Source organism: Botrytis fragariae (assembly GCF_013461495.1).
Source record: "Botrytis fragariae strain BVB16 chromosome Unknown tig00000054, whole genome shotgun sequence".
In the NCBI taxonomy this organism is placed as follows: domain Eukaryota; kingdom Fungi; phylum Ascomycota; class Leotiomycetes; order Helotiales; family Sclerotiniaceae; genus Botrytis; species Botrytis fragariae.
The window spans coordinates 1,107,594-1,129,573 of NW_023500993.1; the positions used below are offsets into that span (position 1 = coordinate 1,107,594).

Here is a 21,980-nt window from a genome sequence, read left to right on the forward strand (position 1 = left end):
CAAACAGGTTCGATTGTAGATCGAAGTATGGGAAGAGGTAGGTAGGTATTAAAAAGAATGAATGGATTGTGATGATTGTAGTTGTGGATGAGAGAAAACAGGATGTTGATCCGGAGACCAGGTGAGGTTGATATATGATGAAATATAAATCGACCACAAGCGAATCGGTTGCAAGCAAAGGAATAAAGTAGGCAGCAACTAAAGCAAAGCACAAGCAAAGGATAAAAATAAAATTGCAGATCCCCTGATCTAATTAGTGAGGCAGGTACAAAGTGAAAATGTCCACTATGGTGCAGTACAATGAAGATCGAATCATACGACAAACGGGATTTGGACCATGGAAAAGTTGAAGGCTGGAAACTTCTTGTTTTACAAGAATCTCTCGGACCGGACGATATGTAGAGGAGTAATAGGGATTGAGTAATGAAATAATAGGGGACCAATTTGTTTTGTTTCGTTTCCTTCCTTAAGGTTTGCAGTTCTTTTGTACTACTGCTGCATATACAGATGCATCTGGTGGGAAACACGGAAAGAGGAAAGAAACATTATGATCAGCCTGCCTCTGAGATCCTACCATCACTTTGATCCATGAGTGCTCCATAATTCATCCATCGCCATTCTCCAATTGTAATTCCGAATCGACCAGAGGCATGAACAATACGCATTGTTGTCTTAATTGTCCATGGTTCTCTCAAAATTTCACGAGTGAAGGATGAGCAACAAAGCGGTTGAGGAAAGGATTCACGTCAAATATCAATTGGTATTCACATATTAGAGTAGCCTTAGCCGCTACCATCATAGTGTTTTCCCTGGCTAAACCCCTGGCTAGGAGAATAAGAGAGGTCTAACGAAAGGAGGATGGTCCTTGTGAAGTTGTAGTATGCTTAAGTAACCTGCAACTCGACCGCCCGGTACCTGAATAACTTTAATATATGGATCTTGGCATTCGGATCTTAAGATGGAGATCTTCAAGATTGGACGAAGATCCAGGAGCTTTTGAGTGTATTTGAAACGTTGGGCGTTCTGGTAGAACATGGAATGGTTTTGCGGGGCAGAGGCAGCAAGTGCTGTTTTGGTGCTTCCGTGAATCGTATGACATACCTACCTGGGCTCCTAGGTACCTGGGATGTACCTTCTGGCGGATTGCTGTGCTTATGATTCTTGGATGAAGAAAAGGGGTTGATGGTTTTCTTTCTCTCGTCAACCATCAAAGCGATCGGAATTGGCCTCTTGATGTGTTATCTTCGTAATAAGAGATGAGGGTTTTGCGTTTCTGCATTCATCATATCGAAAGACGCCGAATGATATGCCGGTAGAGTGCGCACTTTGTTCGCTGTACATTAGCACTACTACGCTGAGGCTATGCAAAATAAATTGAAAAAAATGCGGAGATCTTCAATGCTGTCATCCAAAGGTCTCCAATCAACCAAGATTGGCATAGATCTACCGCAGATTTGAGCCCCCATTTTACCAAGGGAAGTAACAAATAACGGGAGCTGACCCTGAAAGGGTCGCGGGGTTTCCTTCATTCCTTGATCTTGGCTTTACAAATCTACAAACTCTACGATAGAGTTACAATGACTATTCTCATAGCTTCCTTTCTGCTGTCATCCGGATAAGCCAACGTCTTCTCCATCCATCATGGGAACAGTGTTATTGCCGCAGCTGCAGATTAATCTTTCTAATTATCGAACATCAGACGTCCTGAAATCAAGATTTGAGTCTCCCGCTCACCGATATTTCCTCCTTTACACAATTGTTCGACGAGTTGACAATTTATCCGAAAGGCAGGTATATTTTTAGAATGCTCCCTTGAAAAATTACTTTTGAGTCATCAAGTAAGTCATCAGAGGCGCTGGATGAAACGGGTATTGGGACGAAGGAAATTGTTAAGGCTGGAATCTCATGATTTATCTTACATGGCGGCGCGCCGGTAATACAGCATATGCCGTTACCGGTGTGAATGACAGCCCAATACCATTCGTCTAACAGTCGGACATTCATTCACAGGAATACGTATCCAGCCACGGAGCAGAGCTTCAATGGTCGCACCAAATCTCCTCACTGTATGCACGGTAACTTCATGGACAAACTGACAACCCGGGGCATCTCGAGCTACATATCCAACCCCCAAACCTCACGAGGGTCCGACTTCCAAGCCTACATAGCTCGGAGAACAGGTGTAGATTTCTCGATATATCATTTACTCCTATGCAACACTCCGGGACTTCTCGGCTCAATTGAATTTTGGTTGCACTTTAATCAAATGCCAGCTTGTGGCCAACGGACCATTTTTCACCACGTTATTCATGGAAGAATTCGCCTGAATGAATGCAGGTGTTAGGTCAAGCTTTTCTTCTCGTGCTTCGGAAGAATTTCTAAAAATACCCAGCGTACCTTAGCTTTCTCTTGGTTTTCTGTGCCCTTTCGAGAAAGAAAATGTTGCAATTGTTGATTGAGCCTTTCATTGACCATGGATTTTCAATAGTCAAATGCCAAGCAAGGTGTTTGAGGGAGATGTCGATACTAAAGTCTGCAGAGCTTCTTAGCATCGCCGTTGATAGTACACGAACAGGTGATGAGACAATTTCATGAGATCAGCTAAGACAATAATAATGTAGGGCGTAAAGTCTTTGCGTTCACTAATCCTCCAGCGCGTACGGTGGTGAATGAAATACCTATGAAATTGGATACATCGCCTAAATAATTATAACATCCACCAGCACCACTAAGACGTCGTCGACACCAAGATATTATCATTATCTCTTATCTACAGGCTTCTGAGTTGGAATCGCTGATCTTGCGGTTAACACCCAGATTCTGACATCCAACTGGTCTCTTCTACTCGCCTTCATTGCCAACATATTCCTGGTCTAGTTATCTGCTCTTGTTTCTCTGCTCAATTACAATTAGATCCAAGTAATAAATCATATTGGCAATCCTTCCTAACCTTCATAGATAGGCAATGCTTCCGATTAAATCTCGTGGTGATCTTCTTGTCATCTCAAGAAACATCAATAGTTAATCCTACGTTAATCCACTTTCATCCAATACATGAACCATATCTATCTGTCTTTTGCGTTGGCTTGATGCATCCAGTCTAATACACATGTAAGCTGAGCATGCCTCTGCATACATACGTAGATACATACATACACACATGCTCGAATGTCAATATCTAATATCAACTCCAATAGCAATAGCAAGATTCAAGATTCTGCTCACCTAGGTAGCTTTGGATGAAAGATGACAAGAAACGAGAAGCAATAAACGATGGAATCAAGATGATACTGAGAAATATCAAGGAAATTGAAGTTCGCTGTCGAGTAATATGTTACATCGCATAAACCCAGCCTTTTATTCCAACAACGTCGAACCGCCGCAATCCCAATTGATTCGTCCATCTTCACGCTTTAGAACGAATTCATCCTAAACTATTTTACTTCGCCCCCTTATCCCCTCATCCCCTGGTCCAAATGGCTCCAAATTGATCCAAAACTGCTTTACAAAGTTACCCCAGCTGCATCTCTAAACATTAAGTTGACCCGGTTTGTGAGTATCAATGCTATTATTATCTTTTTGGCTTCACATTGATTTTCTGGGAACACTTCTGTATCATCCTCCAACTGGGCACCATACCAAAAACATATTCCGAATCGTCTTTTCATGCTAAGGTAATCAATCTTGTTTGAACTTTGAAGGCGCTCAGGGTCGCTCCTTGACTTTACCGGCAGCTATCAGAAATTTAACTGGCAGATCAAAGAAGTGTGCACTACGATACATACTGACACGCAGAAGGAAATCGGCCCCACCAGCACAGCCAGGCCCGACCCTATTCATTCTTTTGATTCCGTTTGATTGTGTTTCGTGAACATAATACAAATGCCCTTCCCGTTCAAACATAGCAATCGTTCAAAGCAGGCATTGAACGAACCTGCTATAGAAAGAGCGGCGGTCACTCCTTCAGCCTCGCACTCACAACAATCCTTCTCATCCGGTTCTGGCGAAGGTAGGTCCACAACAATTCAACAACAATCCTCCTCCACCACCACTACAGTTACCACCACACCATCTCAACCCTTTGAACAGCCCTACGAACCTCGCAATCCCGAAGCTGTATCTCGTGCATCTGCATATCATAATAATTCTGGAGCGTCACCTTCCCGGTCTGTCTCAAATCAATATCAACAACAGCAGATCTATCCACAAGAGCTCGAGGCTTCCCCGCTTCCCCTTCTCCACCTGGCTCGTCCGTCGATGATTTAGTACTTGATACTCAAAGGTTACAAAACCAGGGTCGCAGACACACAGCACACATACAATCACCCGTGGTAGAACCTAAGAAACGTAGTATTTTTGATCGTATGCGAGGCGCAAATTCAAGCCGCTCCTCTGAACAAAAGTACCCCCCAATTGCTACCCAGGTCCCTTATAGCAACAACGCTGGTGGACTCGCGCGCAGATTGTCTCGAAGACACGAGGGCCCTCCTGTAATACGAACTAGTCAACAAAGAAACTCGGTAGACCAACATCAAAGAGCAGATTGGCAACCTGCAGCTCAGGCTTCGAGATCCCATCTGCCATCACCTCGAGAAACTCCCGAAGACGACGGGCTGGATCCTTATCTCATCACGAGCCCTGAAGGGAACACACCACAAAGCGCTCAGAGTTCTTTGAACGTGCATGGGCAACGACAACCTCTGAACACAATTCGAGCTGTACAAAGCGATTCTGATTCACCTCTCTATTCGGCAGAGTCGCAGAACGATCCCCCCGATCAACAATTTCAGCAATCACCTACTCCAGTATATTATCAACAATCTCCTTCAGGTGCTAGTCAATACGAGTCGCCCGAGAGTGTTCAGCAATATCATTACGAACTACCTAGTCAAATTCATTCACAGCAACAATTGAATAGTTTCCCAAGTTCCCCAACAGCCAATACCCTCCGCAGGACTTCACTCCAGACAGCACCTCTACACAGCAACTCGATTCTTCTTTGATATATAGGGAAGATCATCGTCCCGGTTCGGTACAATCTAATAACCAATCTCCGACAAGTATTCACCAATCCAACAGGGCAGATTATCCAGAGCGAACAACTTCAATACAAGGGCCGATTCCAGGCTTATCTACAAATCGTCCTTTGTCGCAACACCTTTCCATGGCACCACAGTCCACTACATCACAACAAAATCGACGATCTGCAGACTCAAAACAAACACTGCAAACTCAAATGGCACAATCAGATGGGAGGGATCCTCCGGCATACCGCCAACAACAATCAGGCCCTAGCAGTAATAACAATAACCAACCACCAGCGACAAGTTCACTCCCTCCTCAAAATCAAGGTCCAAATTACAGAGGAGGCCCTCTACAGCGAGAACAGTATAATCCTTCTGGTGGTGGAGACCAAGGACGAAGCACACCACCACCGGCACCTGGAGATAGAGATGTAAATGAGGCATACAAAGAGCTACGTAAGTTTTATTGAACCCATAATGATATGGTTCCTTGCTAAATTCCCGCAAGTGCAGAAATATAAAAAGGTCAAGGGGCTGTATTTTGACAAGACAGCATCAGTGGAGCAATTGCAAGGACAGGTCGAACAATTACAAAACACTTTAGCAAATCAACGTCTCTCCCAATCTCGCACATCCCTTGACGATGGTGAGTATCAATCACGCTTCGTACGGTTAGATGGTGCTATTACCAATCTTGCTTTCAATATTCGCAAGGATTGGAGAACGGTACCTGCATGGCTTGCACAATCTGTCAATCGTGATGCGATGTCAATAGGAAAACAAGAGATGACAGCTGTCGGTAGAGCTTGTATCACAAGATTTCTTGTTGATGAAATCTTCAACCGCAGCTTCCACCCAGGCTTGGAGAGTGAGCTCAGCTTGAGTTTGAAAAATATCGAACAAAACATTCGTCTATTCTCTCCTGCTATCAACAACCAAGAAGAATCCGATGCCCTGACGGCAAAGATCGTTCAGTGGAGATTGGCAACTTTAGAGGGGCTGAAGGACCTGCTGAACTCTCCGGAAAGCGAAGAGTACAAGAAACAATTCTCGAAAATGGTCACCAGCAACCTGACGGCCAACTTAATCAACTACCTTCAGGAACCAGTACCGGGTGGTATTGAAGAAGCTGCGACAACCATCGTTGAACAAGCAGTGAGCATTGCAGCGAACATTCCCTTGGAAAGCAGAGATGTTGTAATCATGTATCCGATGCCAAACGATTTGGTCAACCGCCAATACATGAAAATTGAAGCTGGTATTCCTGCATTGGAACATCCAGGCGCAGAAACTAATAGTTTTGATTCAAGTAGTGTGGGAAGTCACGATAAGGATGAGAGCTCGAAGGAGGAGCAAAAGGGACATGGAAAGCTGATGAAGGAAAAGAGTGGAAAGGGCCAGGGCATGTTGTCAGCTATGATGGGCAGTGGTAGTAGTGGCGGAGCGGCGGGGAAGAAAATGAGCATTAGTAGTCAAGGTGGACAAGAATCGAGTGAGAAAATCAAGAGTGAAGACGGAGTTCACAAAGTACGCTTTGCTGGATTCATGGGCATTGATATTAGGGGAAGACAGGTGCTGTGTCAGGCTCCGGTTTGGACGATGGGATAGATGGTGAGATTATATTTCGACTATAATGATTGGACGACTGGATGATCGGATGAATCGGGAGGATGTGTAAGTAGGACGATATCTTTTAGGGTTGATTTAGATGACCCTAATTTTGACCATGTCTATGAGATTATGAATATAATACCACTTTGATACCATTAGGGAGTCATAAAATTTCACATTTTGATTATTCTCGTCCTTTTTGGGGAGCTCATGGGGAAGCACATAGAATGGTAACATTTCTATGAGAGTTTCCGTGTACTTTTTGGGAGCACATTTGTATTGGTCGATGAGGTCTTGGTTGAACCAGACTGGACTCAGCCAAGCCCAATCATCAACCAAGTATTGAAAATAAGTGGCTATACGATGCGCCTACAGACGCAAATACTTAATATGGGAATACATCCGCCCTATAGGAACTTCATCCCAATCTTATTGTGGATGGCCCCAGTGTTGCGATAATAGACGTGCATCTCAAAACATCAACTCACTGGATACAACGAAGAAATCCGAGGATAGTCATCCACGCACTAAGAGGTGACTAATACTTTTGTTGCGTGGAATATCACATAGTTACTATATGCAGTAAACTGTGCGCTCCAGAAATTACTTTCAGCGCAGGATAATAGCACCAAAGTGGGGCGGAGCTCCCTTGTACAACTGCAATCACATAAAAATGCTATGAAAATACTCGTCGACTTCTTTGTTCCTTCATTTTCCTCTCTTCATACATAAAAGCTGGTGTAGCTTCTTCTCTGTGCCTTTGCAAGTTGCAAAGAGAATTGTTCATTCTTTTGGAACCATTGGCCCTTGCAGTGAGTTACACAGACTGGGGATTTCCGCGGTCCGTTACACCTCCTTTGGCAGATACGTTGTAGCTCACCATACCATCATGCCGGACCTCAATTATGGATTGTTTACTCTCCTACCGGCTCTCGCAGGGCTCGCAGCACATCTTGGATATTTCATCCACGGCGAACATCATATGCAATCGCTGCAATGGCTGCTCACCACCCTCTTCTCCCCGCTGGTAGTTTTTCTTGCGATCCTCAAGTTTGATGTCACGTCTTCGTATGTGACGGCGCTGAAACTCACAATTATCATTATCGCCTCGTTTCTTACTTCGTTGACAGGAAGCATCCTTACCTATCGCGTCTTTTTCCATCCGCTCCGCCATTTTCCAGGACCGTTTGGTGCTAAATGTTCGAAATTGACTCACGTGGCGAGACTGTTGGAGACGAGTGATAATTACCTGCAAGTGCATACTTTACATAAGAAGTATGGGGATATTGTGAGGTTGGTTTTGGCTTGTTCTAGTTTGTGGGTGATGCTAATTGAGATATCGTGAAGAGTTGGTCCTAATGAACTTTCTATCATCAAGCCGGAAGCGGTGAAAGCGATGGTTGGACCGGGTTCGAAATGCACGAAGAGTGCTTGGTATGATGGTTCGTATTCTGATCCCCTGGAGGGTCCTTCTGGGGAAAATACTAATTCTCTGGTTGGGTGCAGTTGTGGGACTTCCTCATACGACTATGCATTTAGAACGGGATCGCGTGAAGCATGATAAGAGGAGAAAAGTTTGGGATCGTGGGTTTAGTGCAAAGGGTATGGAATTTTCATGAAAAATGATCGTTTGAGATTTTTACTGACATGCATGCAGCTCTACGCAACTATGAGGGTCGAGTCACGAGATATGCAGATGAATTAGTTTCTCGGATTGATACTTTTGGAGGAAAAGCGATTAATGCAGCGCACTGGTTTACCGCCTACGCGTTTGATGTTATAGGAGATCTGGCATTTGGGAAATCATTTGATATGTTGGAAACTGGAGAAAAGGTTGTCTCCTTCCCACATCCATATGCATATGCGTTTTTTCTAACTAGCACAGCATTTTGCGCTCAAACTTTTACAAGAAGGCATGGAGCCATTAGGAATTCTCACACCTATTCCTTGGGCCTTCCCTATTCTCATCAAGATTCCGGGTGCAATGGATGGTTTCAACAGATTTATCAACTACTGCGCTGAGCATGTTGATATCCGCAGAGCAGTACGTGTACTCTTGTCCCTCCTACTTCAAGAAATCCACCAACAATCGAAAAATTAGAATGAGCCAAGTGTACCAGATATCATGACGTGGCTCATCGACGCCGAAAAGAATGATCCAGATCCCATCCATAGAGATACCAGGTTTGCAGTTCCAATCCGTTTTTCAATTAGCATAGTGCCACCGTCTAACTATTTGAACCACTCGCAAGATGGCTGCACGGCGACTCACGTCTGGCTATCATAGCAGGTAGCGATACTACATCTGCAACCCTCACATATCTATTCTATCACCTCTGTCTTGAACCGCACCACGTGGATAAATTGAGAGAAGAGCTCGAACCGATATTTACCCCGGGTTCTCCAAGCGAATGTAGAGATATACAAGATGCGCCGTATTTGAACGCCGTTATCAACGAGACGCTTCGATTGCATCCGCCTGTTCCCAGTGGTGTGCTGAGACAAACTCCGCCTGAAGGTCTTACGATTGATGGAACGTATATCCCGGGTGACGTGGTCATCTCGGCTCCTACGTGGACAATGGGTCGTTGTATGTTCTCTTTTTCCTTTACCCCAAATCTTAGGCTCTTCTTCCTCCAAGCCCAGAACTAACCAATCGCACAGTAAAATCCTGCTACCCCTCTCCCCACACCTTCCTCCCCACCCGCTGGTTCCCCGACACCCAAAATGCACAATACCTCCTCGACAAATCGGCTTTCACACCTTTCAGCGCGGGAAATTACTCATGTATCGGTAAACAACTCGCGTTAATGGAATTGAGAGCTGTGGTTGCGAGGCTGGTGATACGGTTTGATATTGGGTTTGCGGAGGGGGAAAGGGAGAGAAATTGTTGGGGAGGGAGTGGGGGGTTGAGGGGAGAGGGGAGGAGATGGGATTGGGAGGGGATCAGGATACGAAGGAGGTTTTTACGTTGGAATTAGGGGAGCTGAGGATGAGGTTTCGGGAGAGGAAATGAGGAATTGGAGGGTTGCTTTTAGGGTGAGGGTGTAAAGAGTCAGAAGGTGAAGTATGGATTGTATCGTATGTGTGCGATGTAGTCGGGCTTGGTCATTTTTATGATTCTTGGCGGAAAATTTCCTGACGTCATTAATTTATTATTTTAATGGGAGTTGGATATCAGAATTTCTCATCTCGTCTCATCTACTTGAAAAATGACTTTAGAATGTTTCGATAGGTACCCTGAATAGATATTTATTCCTCCAATACAATAAGTGTACTTACACGTCCCATCCCCCAAGCCTCGAACAATATTCGCACATGTCTTTGGTAAGCACGGGTCAATCATTCACATGTAGACTGCGTATATGCGACAAAGTGTATCAATCGATGCATTCAAAGTGTTAAAAATAAAACTATTCTATCCCATTCCAACCCCATCCAAGATCCAAACGATACACTTTCCCACCTATGATCAACCTCAACAATAGCGAGCTCAAACAACTCCCAGATTCTCAATGCTTCCCCCTGAGTTCCCTCTTCTTCTTTCGCGAGAAGTGAGCACACGGCTATTGTTGGATATATTTTTTTATCGATATATATATTATATTCTTCCTTCCTCTCCTTCGTTCTCTCATCCTCCTTTTTCCACACAGGAAGAAAAATAAACAAATAAAACATCGACGAAATTGCCATTAAGCTATTGAGGACCAATCTCTCACATCAAGTGATTAATATTGATTATCCACCAAAAAATGTTGTAAAAACAGGAAGGAGAAAAGAAACATCATTGCTCCTCTCGTACAATCGCCTCTCTTTTTTTATGTGAGGGATAATTGACGGTCTAGGGAGATGTATTCTCAATGACATTCTTTCCTTTTTCTTTTTTTCTTTCTTTTTTTTTCTTTTGTATCTTTTTATACTCTTTTTTTGATCCAATTCCCCCTTTCCCCAAATTCAAAAGAAAAAATCGAGAAGAAAAAAGATACTGCTCCTCTCGCAAACTCCACCCTTTTTGGTGGAAAGTAGTTGCGGTCTCTGGAGATGTATTCTCAATATCCTTTCTCTCTTTGTTCAATTTTCTTTTCAAGAAAAGCGCGAGTGCTTTCTCTTGAATCGGTGTGTATAGAGGTAGGGGAAGGATGGAATACAAAGTATGTAGTGGTTGATCTGAGAGATTTGTTGCGAGTCGTCACTCGATGGATATCGTACTTGATGTTTTTGCTTTTATTTTCGCCCTGGACTCGAGCTTGGTTTTCCGTGGGCGTAGGTGGGCCTCGGGAGTGACAGGTGGCGGAGGTGTTGATTGTGTGGAGGTGGGTATATGATATTGGCGAGATAAATATTCTTTGTCATGAGTTGATCGGAAAGGTGATACCGTATCGACATCCGAAGTTGTTGAATGATAATTAAAATAAAGCCAACAATATAAAATGTGGTAGTGACTGTGTTATATCCCGATCCGGATTCGAGATATATGATAAATAAAATTGAGTGATGCTGTGAGGTATTGATTCGACACAAATCTTGAGCAGTTCCACTTGTCCATCCTCACACACGGATTGGGTGGTATGTATCCTTTCATTTGCCGAGATCAGATCATGATGTATGATCTTGAGGCATCATATTTATAATGCTGTCTCTGTGCGACGCAGTGTTGGTGGTCGGAAGGTACATGGAGCTAGATTGTCCGTTTCAATGTTTTGAATTTGTCTCCGGCGTCTTGATGTGGAGGTGAGTGGATGAAGAACCATCATGCAACATAACGCCTGTGGAGGAGAAAAATGCGTAAGCATTCATCCATATGGTGTGCCCTAAATTGACGATCCAAACTCCATCGCCGAAGAGACCCGAGATTCTGTTGATCGAAGAACCGAAACATGATAGAAATGAAGTAACTTTGAGATAAGACTCTTACTAGGGATCCAAATAATCGACCTCCCCATCAAAAAGTCTCATCACGACATCCAGCATAGCAGGACAAAGATCAATATCACAACTCACATCCTCGTCATCTTCTTCACCACCAAAAAGTCGACGTTGCATTTTCCCCAGTTCTTCCTCTTTCATTCCCTTCGCTTCCCTCATCATGGTTTGTCTCTCCATCTCCAATTGTCGCATATTCTGTTTGACAGCCAGATTTTCTAGCTCAGCAGCTTGTCTGGCTTTCCATCTCATCCAACTTTGATCAAAGCTTTGTCTTAGTATTGGAGAGGGCCCACTACCGGTTTTGTGGTTGGGAATATAGAAGTCGGAGTCTCGAGCTTCGAGAATCCCTTCGTTGAGATCGGTGGCGAGGGCAGATTTGCGGGAGATGGTGCGACGCGCGCGTGAACCTGGCCTTTCGCGACGTCGGTTTTGTCGATGATGGATGGGAGGAGAGGAGTCTGAAGTATGAGCGAGGGGAGGGGAGGAGGAAGAGGAGGATAGATTTGTTGTAACCATTGTGAAAATAGAAGTGTTACTTTGGGGTTGAGTGGAGAGTTGGAGTATGGAAGTTTCGATATGTAGATGCTATGCAAAGGTAACAACAATATCCCACAACTGAGAGGTAGAGTGTAGCAGAGTAGATAAAACCCCAAAGGATAGACGGAGCACCAGAGATCGAATTGACGATAGAAAAAAGCAGAAGGATAAAACGAAAGAGGAAGATATTCTTCTTATATCCTCTTCCTCAAGATTCCCTTAGAGTCACAATACTAATAGAAAATAATAGTCACCACTCGATGACTCGAATATATCTTTCTTTCTATATGTCACCATGTCATGTGCTTATACCCGAATATTTTTTTACACACCACAATTCCAATTTGATCCGTTGTTCGGAGTCGTTACACTCATTCATTCCAAATCACTTCCCAGGAGATAGGTAAGTGACTCACAATCGGCCGGCGTGGCAGTGTCATCCATCATAAACAAGGATCCCTTGGTACCCAGTCTCAAGGTGACATCCGACAACGAGGCAAAAGATCTGAAGTATGTGTTGGAGATCGACCTTGATTGGTTTATTTGGTATATTAAATACTTGCGTTAACAATTTGTTTGTTTTGTTGCATGTCTGAAGCATGGTCCCGTTAATGTTTGTGTTGTGGTTGAAGGAAGCCCTGCCCTGCCTCCTGCTTCAATTTTTGGGTGATGGTGGTGTGGCTGGTGTCTGGGGTGAGAGTGGCGAAGTTCTTAGCGTGACGCATTGATGAAGATGGGAGAAACCCGATGCGAAAGGATACCTATAGTTTTTCAACGTTCAACAGCCTACAGAATGTTTCAACCTCGCCTCATTCGTACATCTTTGCTAAATTTCAATGGGAATCCCGATATACTGGACGACCCCAGTCTAGGTCGAAGATTAGGTTGCAGCTACGACGGAGTATCGAATATTACGCACGTATATCCTATACGAGTACGAATACCGAAATGTGGACATGTTTCTAGGCAGGATGGAGTATCGTCAGTGTGTTGAAGGCAGAAAACACGGATTTAGGTATTCAACGGAGGAAAATGTCCAGAAATGATAAGTGTTGATTCGGACTTTTGATCCCATTCAAGATCATTTAACAGAGGCGTAAGAGAAGTTACCTGGAGTGTGACTCAATCTCTATATTTCTTCGGGCAAGATGCACGAGTGCTATGGAGATTAAGGACATAAGACAGAAAACTAACGACAAGATTGAGTAATCAATTTATCATGTGGGTATTATAGTTATATTCATCCGAAGATATGAGACAAGCTTAGGCAGGTTATATGATATAGGTAGTCGTTGCGAAAATGAATAGACCAGACAAAATATTGCTGAAAAATAAGACAAATCCTTAAGCGATGATACAACTTCATTTTATCCAAGAGACTAGATGATCGTAGGCTTCATGGTTAGTAGTCATTCGAACCCGACTCATTCTCAAGTGACGAGTTCCCGGATCATCTAGACAATGCCATCCCTTAGACTCTCTCTGTGACTTTCACCAGGTGTCAGAAGTATCTGTTGCGAAGAGTATCTTCCACGGACTAGACATATCTTCGGATCTAGGCCTACCGTGGTTACAAATCTCGTGGGGATGTAAGTTTTTGGCTGGCCCATATGTAAAGATCTGAAGGGTTTGCTCCTATCATCGTAAATTCTCAATATGCGACAAGATAGGGTACCTTTCGAGTTTCAAATAAAGAAGTACTCTTACAGCTATCTGCCTGGAAAGGTTCGGCGAGAGTACCTAGTGGTGATACATTTGTTCGTACACATGATATCGTGTGGATAGGCAGCCCTACCTAGCTGGTCGAAAACATAAATGACACTCCCTGATAGGAAGAAATTCGGTAGTATAGAAGTGCCTCATACGTAGTATATTATTATACTAGAACTCTTGCTATTCATCACTCACCATAAAGCTAACTTGCCATTCAAGATAAGTGATTAATCCACATCAGAAGATCGGGTGTTCGGCATGCGATGCTGTCTGTAAACCTCAGCCTTTCACCCACTGAGCTGATACACTTTGCCAAACAACAACCGTCTCCAAGGTAACATCAGCATCATTGATACCCAGAGATAACAATGTAAAGAAGTGCCCAACCTTCAGAGTTACAGAGACCCTCACCAGCTGAATGCAACATCGTGCTTTGGAATTATTATTGGTACGGGTCAATGCAAGTATCCTTGCCGCACCTATTCTTTTCAGCCGCGTGCTTGCAAGCGCATGGGGTTGATCGTCATCTTATAAACATGAAATCCCCATCGCCAACTCATCATGAAAAGAATATTTGAGTGAAGTGAATTCTGGCGATATGTTTTTAGCCTCCTCTTTTCTATGGTGTCGGCCAGTACCTTTCAGAATTCAGGCTGCCAGTAGTTTTATCACTCCTCGCTTTTTCATAACGTCTATCATAGATATCCTCGACAAACGAATATCAAATACTTTTCTCCATCTTCATCCCCATCCCCGCCACGATGGAAGGGTCTCGCTGTAAAGCTATTTTCTCTTAGGATTATCACTGTGCCACTTGACACGATCGTCCTTGCAATAGAAAAATCATTCGTATCTCGATCACGACTCTTTTGATTCGCTACAAGACTTTTCATCTTTGGGTTCGTTTGTACCTCGATGTACAAAGGTATTCATGACTTATCGAAGCTGCATAAATCTCCCTTTCTAGGGATAGCAGTCTTCGGAACGCTTCTACAATTTGTGCCTTTTGATACATGGATCTTTATAGACTCTTTCAAAATATCGAAGTCACTTGGATCTCCCTTGCCAAGGATAAGACTCGCCACACGTTTCTTCGTCTCCGTGGTTCTTCCTGTTTCAAGTTTCACAATATTCGATATATATGGAGAAATACTTTCTACAATTCCAAAGCATCCACCGGGCATTCAGAAAAATCTAGATAGCCCTGTGTCATATCAACACGAAGTTTTGCCACCGGGATACATCCGATTGATCTGTGTCGAGTCTGGGAAGCCCGAAGACCCGATTGAGTTGACAATGCACAGTACTTTATTTCGTCCGGGCGATCGTACGGAATGGCTTCCCGTGAAGTATGTGCCCCAGTACGTGGCGTTGTCATATACCTGGGATGAAGACGAAAAGAAAGATAAGATGTATGTGATCTCTTACAACTTAGTTCCATCACAAGTAATCTCAACAATATATATCTCGAGTTAGTAGTTGTCGAGCCTCGCATCAAAAGAAAATTGTAAGGTGTCTGGCAAGTGCTAAGACAATCAATTTTTTCTAAGAGGACAAGTTTGGCTATTATGTATCACAGACGAGTGATGTTAAATGGCAAACCCTTCTATATCACACCTAACCTCCATTCTGCGCTTCTTGCCATTCGATGTAACGACATCTCCTCACGATTTTGGATAGATGCAATTTGTATTGATTAAAACGATAATGCCGAAAATGAGCAACAGCTAAAAATTATGTATCAAATTTACAAACATACCTCAAGGAAGGCGAGAAGGACCCTGTCGTACGAAAAAAAAATTGACTGGCACACTGGGCCTGAATATGAGTGCGGCTGGAAAGCAATCAAAAAATACTCGCTCGATCCTGTTTCACTAGATCTTGGATAATCCAGGAAATGGTACCCTCTTCCAACCGATCAATATTTGTAGGCGATCATGACATAACCGATATCCTTCGCTTTGTTGAACTACTTTACGCAACTCCTGAAATCCAGAGAGAGCTTCCTTCTGAATGTCGTATCGAGCCGGAGGTTACATTGCGAATTCATAATTTGATCCAGAGTGTTATAGGATACTCCGAGGCTTTGAATCTTGGATAGCTTTTAGCTACCTTTAGGGGAAAGGTTCCAAAATTCCAGAGGATCAGATATACAGTCTGTTAGGAATAACAATGGAGAAGAATGTTAGCTCTGATGGGCATCGCCTTCTACGATTTCCAAAGATCAATTACAATCAATCGATTCAGAAGCTGTGCACTGACACAACAAAATACATATTGGCGCAAGATAATGACTTGGGCGTTTTCCGAATGGTTAACACACATGCGAAGCCGATAAATCAAGAACAATGGCCGTCCTGGGTTCCAGATTTCACGTCACCCCTACCAGGATTAGGAGAGCCGAAAAATTCCTATTGGATGTTACCACTAGAGGATGTATCACATACAAGGTTGCCTGGGAAGAAGAAAGCCATTTATACTGAAAATGATAAGTTACTGATTCATGAGCATGTGCTTAGCGAAATCAGGAAGCCGATAAGAATGGTAGAGAACAACGAGCGGCACGACAAAGAGCTAGAACACGAGAAGCGACGAACAGGCGAGAGACAACACCCACGTTTTGACCCGGAATTTCTGCCAATGAGCGTTTGGGAGGACAGTGAAGGGCGCGAGGTATATGGGACAATGGATGTCAAAAAAGGGGATTTGGTGGTTGTGGCTGCGTGTTCGGAGAGTCCGTCGATTTTGAGGAGGCTGAAGAATGCACAGAGTGATAAAAAAGAAAAGAGTGTGAATGGCCTGAGTACAATATAGTTGGGACGGCCCACACACTGGAACTCAATACGGGTAAATTCTATGAGCTTGCGATGGAAATGAAGTGGGATTTTCAGAGGATGGCTATAGTTTGGGATACATACTTAAGTGTTCTATATATATAGCACTACTATACAAGAAGACACTGTCTGATATCTAGGAATAGCTTCAATATCTTATCTCGCCGCCTTTGTTTTGCCATTACTGTTTTCGGTCTGCGTGTGTTGCAATAGATATGACCTAACTGATTAGAAAGACATTCTAAGAGATCCAAGCCCATGAAACTTGTCATCGCCTTTTGTTCCCCCTCGCCCCCCCCCGCATGCCCTTGGAGATCTTTATTTCATAACACTAACTTTGGCTTCAGTTCGCTCGAACCGATGCATATTTTCCGATAGGACGTATTCGACCACTCAGTCCTTGTACGTTCATTAAATTTCATGTCTTGTAATTCCCTTTCCATTCGCATCCAATGATAGTGTAACTACTCTCTCATTTGATACACCAATACGTCATCCAGCTCATCTGTTGCCCCCAGCAACGCTCTAACCCACTTGTTTAGTTTCGCGTGGTAACGTCCCACAAGAAGCAAAAGAGAGAAAGAAAAAAAACTTGACGAACCACAAAAGCGGGTTGGGTAAGACCAGTGCTGGGGGGAGTGTTTTGGACCTCTTGAAAATTTAATAATGATAATGATGCCGGCGCCAGAAAAAATGCTTGATCAAGGATGATGAACGATAGATGATTGGTAATGGTGGACAGAAACAGAAAGAAGAGGATAAATTAGACAATTTTATCATCCTAGTGAGCGGACCGTCCCTTGTTTACCTAGACATATGCCGCGTGATATTGTGACACTGTGACATTATGGGTTGGACCGCATAGAGGGTCTCAACGGTATAAGTGCAGATGAAGAAGTTAATGTCGATTGGATTGGAATGATTGGATGGAATGAATTGGTATTGGCGCTGGTTTGCTTCAATAGTTTGGTTTTTTGATTGAATGGAGATACATACCCAGCATTGGTCCGTTGTATCAACCTGTATGGTGGGGTATAAGTACCTAGTAGGACGAAAACAAAGTTACTCGCACGAGAGATTTATTGGACGGATGAATGCTTCTTGGTATGAGAAACGTGGTCGTGGTCGTGGTCGTGGTGCTGTTCACTTGGTAGAGGAAGGTGGAGATCACAATGGAGTTTCTCGAGTGATATTGGAGAAGCATTCATTCACTTCGTACGTGAGATAGCCAGAGATACTAGGTAGGTTGGCAGATAGACACAAGACTACCTATACCTAGCAAGTGTGAACCAACAATTGATGATGGTTTCGTTTCGAGGAAATTTGGCTTGGATGTGCTCATGGTGATTGGATATTGGTCTGCAAGAAGGAAACAAGAAATATCCTATTCGTTGAAGCGTGTTTGGAGTGTGTTCTTGAGTGAAGGATGGGATAGAAGAAGGCTAATTAGCAAGCAAGCAAGCAAGCAAGCATATAGCTTTTGCAACTTCTATGAGGATTATGAATTTCTAGCTGGGAGTGTAATAATATCAATCAATGTCAACATCACAATCAACATCACAATCAAACTTGATATCAAATTGTACAGGTCAAGCCGGTTAAGTCAAGTTAAGTCAAGTCAAGTCAAGTCATGATTATTAAATTGATTAATCGAATTGATCTTTCCTTATCATTTTTCCCTCTCAGACTCGAGAACTTATCGCTGTGCATTCGCCTATGGTAAGTACCACCGGCCCATCCACCCATCCACCCATCCACCCTCCACCCTCCACCTCAGGAACCCTGGAGAAAGTATCATTTTGACACACGGGAACTTTATTTATTTTTTTGACTTTTCTGTCCTGAAGCCTTCACGAATTACGACCCTTCAACTTTGATTGATCCCATACAACTTTTTAAAATTAATGACCCTACCTTGTGAACTCTTTTTCTTATTTGCTTTGGTGGGAATAATTCGGATCATACAGACAGAGTGCGACAAGAGGGTGAGATTAAGGAGACAATTTATTATTCAATTTGCAAATATTGGCCATTCTCTGCGCAAGTTTGTACCGTTTGGAACTTTGGATGGATGTATCTTAGTAAAGTGTCGAATGATTATCGCTAGCAAAGTACTCTTTTCCCCGTTGGTCAACAGAAGCTTGGGAACTCTGCGATATTTGCTTCTTGAGGGTTCGTTCATTGCGCAAATCCTACACGAAAAAGGAAATCTTTGGAAGCTGATGTCTTGCTTTACAGTACAGCTATCCATGGCTTAATGACGATACTATCATCTTTTCGAGATACCCTCTGCGAATTCGATATTAGAGATTCACAATCAAAACGGACGATTTTTTAGTACCTGTACATATCGATCTTCAAACAATAATTCACATCAAATACAATGGCTGATGGACCACCACCACCACCACCCCCTCCCCCTCATGGCACTCCGCCAAAATCTTCTGGTCTACCGTCAGGGAATTATGATATTTTTATCATTCCACCGCATGCGTCAGGTTCAGGATTCCTCTACTTACCTTCACTACAACCAAATGTTAATAGTTTCGTAGCGGGGTTTGCTTCAGCTCTTGTGCTTGTCGCACTAACTTTCATATTAAAACCACTCATGGATTCCATGAAAGGAGGTGGAGGGCCAGCAACCTTGATTTTGATGGTTGCAATTGGGTTGGGAGCTTGGGCACTAGGGCGGATGCAATCGAACGGTGAGACCAGGCCCGGACCAAGTCAAGGATCGGGTGCACCTCCGCATGGTGGATCATATTCAGGTGCCAATAATAACACATATTCCAATGGATCAGCTTCAAGTGGTGGGCCACGAACTTCAGGAACTGGATTTTCACCTGGATCCACATCAGAGGGGGCTGGGGGACCTCCACCTAATCCGCAGGCCGGATCTGGCGCAAGAAAAAGATCAAGTGAAGGTTGGGAAGAAACTCCTCCTCCTTCGCCTGATGCCGGTCCAGAGATGCCGGGCGCAACACCAAGGTACGGTCCTGGCACAACCCCTGGCGCAAACGATGACACTCGATCGAAAGAAAATGCCTCGAGAACGGCGTGGGAAGAAGCTCGCGAAAGGACTAGAAAGAAGGAAGAGGAGAGAAAGAAGGTAGAGGCCGAGAAGAAGCGAAAGGAGGATTTGGAAAAGAGATTGAGAGAGTTGCGAGCAAAGGAAGCTCTGGAACGAGCTGCCCGCGAGAAAAAACAAAGAGCTGAACGCGAAGCTAGGGAACGAAAGGAAAGAGAGGAACGAGAAGCCAAAGAACAAAAGGAGAGAGAGGAACAGGAAGCCAAGGAACGAAGAGATAGGGAAGAGCTGGAAGCTCGGGAGAAGAGAGAACGAGCAGCTCGAGAGAAGGAAAGAGGGGAACGCGAAAGGTTGGCGAAGTTGGAGAGGGAGGATCAACAGGCTCGAGAGAGAAAGGCAAAGGAGGAGCGCGAAACTCGAGAACGAATCAAGGCAGAAACAGTGCGAATCAAGGCAGAAGCAGAGGCAAAGGCAAGAGCGGACTATGATAGAAGACTTAGAGAGGAAGTAGCTAGGAGGGAAGCTCTAAGGAAAGAAGAGGAAGCCAGGAGGGAAGTTTTGAGGAAAGAAGAGGAAGCCATTAAGAAAGAGCAAGAAAAATTACGACTAGAAGCTATTGCTAGAGTAGAAGCCGACAAGAAAGCCAGAGCAGACAAGGAAAAGGCAGACGCGGAGGCAAAAGCAAAGGCGGAAAAGGCAAGAGCGGCTGCGAAAGCATGGGCAGATGCTAAAGCCGCAGCAGCAGCAAAACGTGAGGCCAAAGCCAAAGAAGAGCGCGAGAAGGAAGTAGCGGCGCAAATACGTGAGGTCAAACTTAAGGAGGAGCGCGAGAAAGCAGCCGAAATAGCAGCTCAAATGAGGGAACTCAAGCTCAAGGAAGAGCGTGAAAGGGTAGCCGAAGTAGCAGCTCAAATGAGGGAACTCAAACTCAAGGAAGAGCGTGAAAGGGCAGCCAAAGTAGCAGCTCAAATGAGGGAACTCAAACTCAAGGAAGAGCGTGAAAGGGCAGCCAAAATAGCAGCTCAAATGAGGGAACTCAAACTCAAGGAAGAGCGTGAAAGGGCAGCCGAAGTAGAAGCGCAAATAAGAGAAGTCAAACTCCAAGAACGTGAAAGGGCAGCCCTAGCCGCACTCGCAGCGGAACGGAGAAAACCGAATACTTATTCGAATGCTGGAGTGGGGGAGAGAATAAGCCCTTGGCCAAATGGAAAACCGCCCACAACAACACCCGCTCCCCCCACTACCAGCTCTATACCCCGACCCCAAGCACAATCCACCTCATCCAAGAAACCCCCGGTCTCAACTGCAAGAACGTATGCAGGTACCGACAAGGATGCCCAGTCCCACTCACCTTATGCACAAACGCCAAGACCAGCCCGAAAAAAGTCACTCAGTTCCTTGTATTCCGAATCCTCATACGCGGCCTCACAATCGACGAGTAGAACTACCCCACCTCCTTCCACACGAGGAGCATATAGCACCAAGGATCCGGATAAAATTGTTATCAAAGGTGTATTCGCATTCAATAATGCATTCCACAAAACCCCTACATCTCAACTTCTATCTGGTGTTGGTTCTGTTACCGACGGACTAATATTAAGAATCACAACAGAGGGTCTCTTCATTGATGACGATGTACGAGGTGTCGCTCAACGAGAGTGGGATGTCAAAGCATGGACAATGAAACTCGTAGAGGTATGGTGCCCATCTTTCAGACAAGCATCGCGTGTTCCTCCCGCTACTACTGCTCATAAAAATCCCGTTCGACGCCTTTGGGGTCTCGATAAAGAATTAGCAGCGAGTGAAGAAGAAAAAGACACTCTTCTAGTTAGTATGCTGCAACTCTGCCGGGATAATTGTCGTGCTCGTGCCATTTCTAATTCTTCCACTGCGCATTCTGCTAGTGGTTCTGTCTATTCTGCAAGTTCTTATGCTTCATCCGATACTAGATCGTCTGTCTCATCTGATTATGCTGATTCCATTGGGTCGTCTAACTCTCCTTATGGCGAGAAATCAAAGAGAACCACTAACCATAATGCGCAGACTGGTGAGAATAAAACAGCTGGTCTGCATATTTTGAGGGCGAGCATCAGAGATCAGGAAGGCAAGAAGTATGTCTTTGTGGTTCAAGAAAGTGAGGCTTGGAAGGTAGCATTAGGGTTGCAGAGGTTGAGGAGGGGAACCCAGGTAAGAAGTTTGGGTGTTAGCGGCATGAGTCCGAATGATGCAAAGGCTACACTGGAGAACTTGGGATGGTGTTGAAGGTGATGAGAACATTTTAAACCCCTGGAATACGCCATGGAATGT

The 21,980-nt window shown here is 44.2% G+C and overlaps 6 protein-coding genes across 6 annotated transcripts; 4 read left to right on the forward strand and 2 right to left on the reverse strand.

Moving 5' to 3' along the window:
* Positions 1 to 3,882: 3,882 nt before the first annotated feature.
* On the forward strand, positions 3,883 to 6,632 carry Bfra_005113 (putative s-adenosylmethionine-dependent methyltransferase-like protein; the record flags this gene model as incomplete). The annotated part of the gene is made up of 4 exons (XM_037335500.1): positions 3,883 to 4,166; positions 4,211 to 4,859; positions 4,919 to 5,480; positions 5,533 to 6,632. The coding sequence occupies 4 exons, from the start codon at positions 3,883 to 3,885 to the stop codon at positions 6,630 to 6,632; spliced, it is 2,595 nt and encodes an 864-aa protein (XP_037192595.1).
* Positions 6,633 to 7,524: 892 nt separating this feature from the next.
* Positions 7,525 to 9,686, forward strand: Bfra_005114 (putative benzoate 4-monooxygenase cytochrome protein; the record flags this gene model as incomplete). Its single annotated transcript, XM_037335501.1, is given in 9 exon segments — positions 7,525 to 7,928; positions 7,983 to 8,077; positions 8,142 to 8,237; positions 8,293 to 8,468; positions 8,521 to 8,679; positions 8,737 to 8,819; positions 8,888 to 9,225; positions 9,300 to 9,597; positions 9,617 to 9,686. 9 exon segments carry the CDS (start codon positions 7,525 to 7,527, stop codon positions 9,684 to 9,686), a joined length of 1,719 nt encoding a protein of 572 aa, XP_037192596.1.
* A 1,863-nt stretch (positions 9,687 to 11,549) lies between these two features.
* Bfra_005115 (uncharacterized protein) lies at positions 11,550 to 12,077 on the reverse strand (the record flags this gene model as incomplete). Its single annotated transcript, XM_037335502.1, has 1 exon — positions 11,550 to 12,077. The coding sequence occupies one exon, from the start codon at positions 12,075 to 12,077 to the stop codon at positions 11,550 to 11,552; it is 528 nt and encodes a 175-aa protein (XP_037192597.1).
* A 2,353-nt stretch (positions 12,078 to 14,430) lies between these two features.
* On the reverse strand, positions 14,431 to 14,704 carry Bfra_005116 (uncharacterized protein; the record flags this gene model as incomplete). Its single annotated transcript, XM_037335503.1, is given in 2 exon segments — positions 14,431 to 14,517; positions 14,528 to 14,704. The coding sequence occupies 2 exon segments, from the start codon at positions 14,702 to 14,704 to the stop codon at positions 14,431 to 14,433; spliced, it is 264 nt and encodes an 87-aa protein (XP_037192598.1).
* A 1,279-nt stretch (positions 14,705 to 15,983) lies between these two features.
* On the forward strand, positions 15,984 to 16,625 carry Bfra_005117 (uncharacterized protein; the record flags this gene model as incomplete). Its single annotated transcript, XM_037335504.1, has 1 exon — positions 15,984 to 16,625. One exon carries the CDS (start codon positions 15,984 to 15,986, stop codon positions 16,623 to 16,625), a length of 642 nt encoding a protein of 213 aa, XP_037192599.1.
* Positions 16,626 to 19,028: 2,403 nt separating this feature from the next.
* Positions 19,029 to 21,935, forward strand: Bfra_005118 (putative reticulocyte-binding protein 2 like protein a protein; the record flags this gene model as incomplete). Its single annotated transcript, XM_037335505.1, has 1 exon — positions 19,029 to 21,935. One exon carries the CDS (start codon positions 19,029 to 19,031, stop codon positions 21,933 to 21,935), a length of 2,907 nt encoding a protein of 968 aa, XP_037192600.1.
* Between the last annotated feature and the right edge of the window lie 45 nt (positions 21,936 to 21,980).